The sequence below is a fragment of the Lynx canadensis genome, chromosome D1 (assembly GCF_007474595.2).
Source record: "Lynx canadensis isolate LIC74 chromosome D1, mLynCan4.pri.v2, whole genome shotgun sequence".
Taxonomy (NCBI): domain Eukaryota; kingdom Metazoa; phylum Chordata; class Mammalia; order Carnivora; family Felidae; genus Lynx; species Lynx canadensis.
Genome location: NC_044312.2, coordinates 100474266 through 100478702, shown reverse-complemented (window position 1 = coordinate 100478702; position 4437 = coordinate 100474266). Strand labels below are relative to the sequence as shown.

Sequence of the window (4437 nt, the reverse complement as noted above, 5' to 3'; positions counted from 1 at the left end):
CATAGTGACTGATTAGAATAAGAAAAAAGAAGACCCAACTATGCCTACAGGAGACACATTTCGGATTTAGGGGCAAATATGGGCTCAAAGTAAATCAACAGAAAAGAAATTCCAAAACAAAAGAAAGCAGGGGTAGCTATACTTATATCAGACAGAAAAGATTTTAATCCAAAAATGGTAACAGGGGCGCCTGGGTGGCGCAGTCGGTTAAGCGTCCGACTTCAGCCAGGTCACGATCTCGCTGTCCGGGAGTTCGAGCCCCGCGTCAGGCTCTGGGCTGATGGCTCAGAGCCTGGAGCCTGTTTCCGATTCTGTGTCTCCCTCTCTCTCTGCTCCTCCCCCGTTCATGCTCTGTCTCTCTCTGTCCCAAAAATAAATAAACGCTGAAAAAAAAATTAAAAAAATAAAAAATAAAAAATAAAAAAATAAAAAAAACCAAAAATGGTAACAAAGGACAAAAGATTGTATAGGGATAAAGGAATCAATCCATCAAGAAGATATGACAAATATAAGCATTTGTAGTTCACCTCCAAGAGATACTGCCATTCTAGCAATGCCCTACTGTCATGAAATAAAGCTCCTATTATGGAATTCTAGGCATTGGAATTAAATTAATGGGGTAGGGACACCAAATGAAGTAAAAATGCTTTCCTGTGACTCCCACAAGACCACATCAGTAGGAAAGCAAAACATAAACTTCATTCTCCAAGTCCACAGGCTTTCCACACACCATATGCTAACACCAAAAGGCAAAATGCATGAACCCAAGGTTGTACAGGCAGAAGATGATGGGGTGGGAATTCCAAATGGAAATTCCAGTCTAGATGATCCCTCCTGAAATCTGTGCACTTTGCACTATGGACAACAGGAGAAGAGATGCAACTCAATTTGAAAATTCTCCGAAATACAGACAGCAATGAAAGAGCTACAACTGATAACATGGAGTATAAGGGGCTCATTTATCTACCACAAAAAAATATATATGAATAAGTTAACTTTTGTTCTATTATTTACATTTGACCAAAAACAGAATGCATATATAGTCCTGTTCTTAAGAATTTTTTTTCATTTTTTCATTTTTATCCCACTTCTGAGTTCACTGTCTTCTCCCACAGCTTCCTCATGGCATTTTTCACCTCTGCATTTCTGAGTGTGTAGATGATGGGGTTCAGCATGGGGGTGACAACTGTGTAGAACACGGCCACCAGTTTGTCCTCAGTGAAGGTGGAGGAGGGTCGCATGTAGAGGAAGATGGCAGGTCCAAAGAACAAGAGGACCACTGTGATGTGAGAGGCACAGGTGGAGAGGGCTTTGCGCCTCCCCTCTGCAGAATGGTTCCTCAGGTTGTACAGGATGACAATATAGGAGGACACCAAGATGAGGAAGGAGAAGACGGAGATTAATCCACTGTTGGCCAACACAATAACCCCCTCCACAGAAGTGTCAGTGCAGGCAAGCTTGAATAAGGGATGGAGGTCACAGAAGTAGTGGTCAATCACATTGGGACCACAGAACGGCAGTTGGACAGTAACAAGGATCTGGACCATGGAGTGAATTATGCCCCCGAGCCAGGAAACAGCCACCAGAAGGCGACACACAAACTGGCTCATGATGGTGGTGTAGCGAAGAGGTTTGCAAATGGCCACAAAGCGGTCATAGGCCATTACCGTCAGCAGGAAGATCTCAGTAACTCCAAAGAAGTGGAAGAAGAATATCTGAGCCACACAGCCCTCCAGGGAGATGGTTTTAATCTTGGCAAGTAAGTCTGTGATGAATTTAGGGACAACAGTGGAGGAGTAAGTGATCTCCACCAGGGACAAGTAGCTAAGGAAGAAGTACATGGGGGAACGCAGACTCTTACTGACATTGACTGTCAGAACAATGAGACCATTGCCCACCACTGTCGCCAGGTACACAGGAAGAAACATCACAAAGCATGCTCTCTGCACTTCTGGATCCTGGAAAAGACCGACGATAATTAACTCGGTCACGTTATTTGTACTCGCCATGGAATCTAATCAGGTGTTCTGGGCACAGGTAATGAGAGACCTGCAATAAAACAGACACTGATTGCAATCAGTTCACCTCATTTATAGCACGTTAGACAGTATAAACCACTTTGCCCATTCATTTAGCCCATATGTACTCATTCAGCATTAAATATAGGCAATCTAATGACAGCTCGTATATTAGAAAATTATGGCTCAGGGAGATGGTTATTTACCCAGGATCACACAGAAAGCGGTGAATTCTGGGCCTCAGAGCCAGGCTTTCAGACTTCAGCCAAGTATTCTATCTAGTTCGCTACAAGAGATTCTGAATTTGGGGAGCCATCCAACTTCATAGCCTTTATTATCTTCATTGCATTTGAATAGCTCTCTTCTGTTGGGGAATCCTCATGAGACACTTCTACTCCTGAATTCCTTGTTTCCTTAATTTCTGCCTTGAGAAACATCTTCCCGTAGATAATTCTTCCCTTTCCAGAAGGTCCTGAGTATACTGTCCTTCATTCAGAGGTCAGAATCTTCTGCCAGTCTTCAGCTTCGATGACTGTTGTATGACAAATGCTCAAATCCTGGACAGAATTCAACTTACTAGTTTGTCTCCATCATTTCATATGACTTTCACACCTATTTCCCCACTGCTCAAACTACTGAGATATCCTGAATTCAAAGAGATTGCCCTCTGGGAGCATTGTTATGGCTAGCCAGCCTGCCTATTCTGGCTCCGTGTTGATAGTTAGCAGCAAAGTTTACAAGAGTTAAGATGTCTCTATGAGCTACTCCCCTGGCACAGATAATTACCGAGCACCTCTAATATATGTATAAACACACTAGACTATACAGAATAAATACAGATCTGATATTCGCCTCAAGCTAACAATGTCATGTGATTTAAAATAGTCTCTAGATTAAGGTGCCATGTTAGGAATTTTTTCCACCACATACGACCCATGAAAAACATGGGTGAAAAATCACGATACCTTGATTCTCTGTTCTAAATTTAATCTCCACTCTTTTCCCCCATAACCCTGATTTCATACTGAAATTTTTAAGAAATATACTTAAGAACTAAAAACACACCTGGACATCAAGTGCCAGAATCCACAGAGAAAACAAAAGTCAGTGATATGGACAGATCAGAACACAGTACTGTGTGTCAGAATTCCTCATATAAGCATACATGTTGAAGTTTAAAACTAAATAAAAATCATTGAACCTTAAAATAATAAAGCAATTCATGTTCTAGAGCAATAAAAATTGTAGGCTTAATAACCCAACATGAAAATGAACTTCTCTAAGAAATATACCTGTATCGCAATAGAAAATGGGCAAAAGGTAGAGATTCACAAAAGAATAAGTAAAAATATCAGTATACATATGGAAAGATTTTAAGACTCACTAATAATCAAATGCTCATAAAACTGTCCAAGATGCCCAGGCTATAGCTCTGAGATATTTGACCCATGCCTTCCCTCATGCCCACACCAGTCATCATCACACCCCTTTAATTTCTCATTAAACCATCCCCCCGTGTGCCCTTTCTCTCCATTCTTCCCGCCACCCCTTCTCATACTCTCTCAGCAGATGCCCAGATTACCAATACCTCTTCATCTCCAGATGCTCTTGCCATCCCTCCCACACACTGCAGCCAGAAAACTGTCTCCTAGATCTTTCTTTCCTCGGATCCTCCCCTGTGTGGGAATAGCTGGAGGAAAACCTGAACTCCTACGATTCACTTTTAAAGATTTTCACACACTGAGCCACCTCAGCAATCATCCTCTTACCCCCTAAACTTCAACTCGCCTCTTTCAGGTTCTCTCCCTGTCCCATAGCCCACCCTGCTTATTCTCGCAACAGAGCCTCCTTTTCCAGATATGCCCTCTCCTTGTCCTTCCAACACGACCCACCTTCCAACTCAGTCCCGGTCTGGTGTGTTGAACAAAGCTTGCATTTAATACTCCAACCCATCTGCACCTTCTTGTCCCTGAGCGTTGGAAAATACTTTGGTGATTATCCTTCAGTGTAAATCTGGTCATGTTACTTCTCTACCCAAAATCTGCCAATATCTCCCTATTGCCCACAGCCTAAATTATAACATTCTTAGCATAAAGTCCAGGTCCTGCTTGAACTGGTCATTGCCTATTTTTGCACCCATGTCATTCCCAAATGACTGTTACACACCTATTTCCTATTCCAAGGTGCCTTTCTCCCTTCTCTGTGTTTAGTGTTCCTTCTTTCTAACTGCACAAAGACTATCACTCCACCAGGAATAATATATTCTCTCCTTTGTGCTCCTATGGTTTGTTATCATACTTCTTTTATAGACATTAACAGGTTGCTTTATAATTACAGCTTTGGGGACTGTATGTTCTACTAAGAAATATACCATCATAATAATCAAATATATCTGTTTAATATTCTTAAATCTTTTTTA

General features: G+C 41.7%; 1 protein-coding gene across 1 annotated transcript; it reads right to left on the bottom strand.

Annotated features, from left to right (window-relative positions):
* Window positions 1–1079: 1079 nt before the first annotated feature.
* LOC115525544 (olfactory receptor 4B1-like) lies at window positions 1080–2012 on the bottom strand. Its single transcript, XM_030332779.1, has one exon. It carries the CDS (start codon window positions 2007–2009, stop codon window positions 1080–1082), a length of 930 nt encoding a protein of 309 aa, XP_030188639.1. The 5' UTR covers window positions 2010–2012.
* Window positions 2013–4437: the final 2425 nt, after the last annotated feature.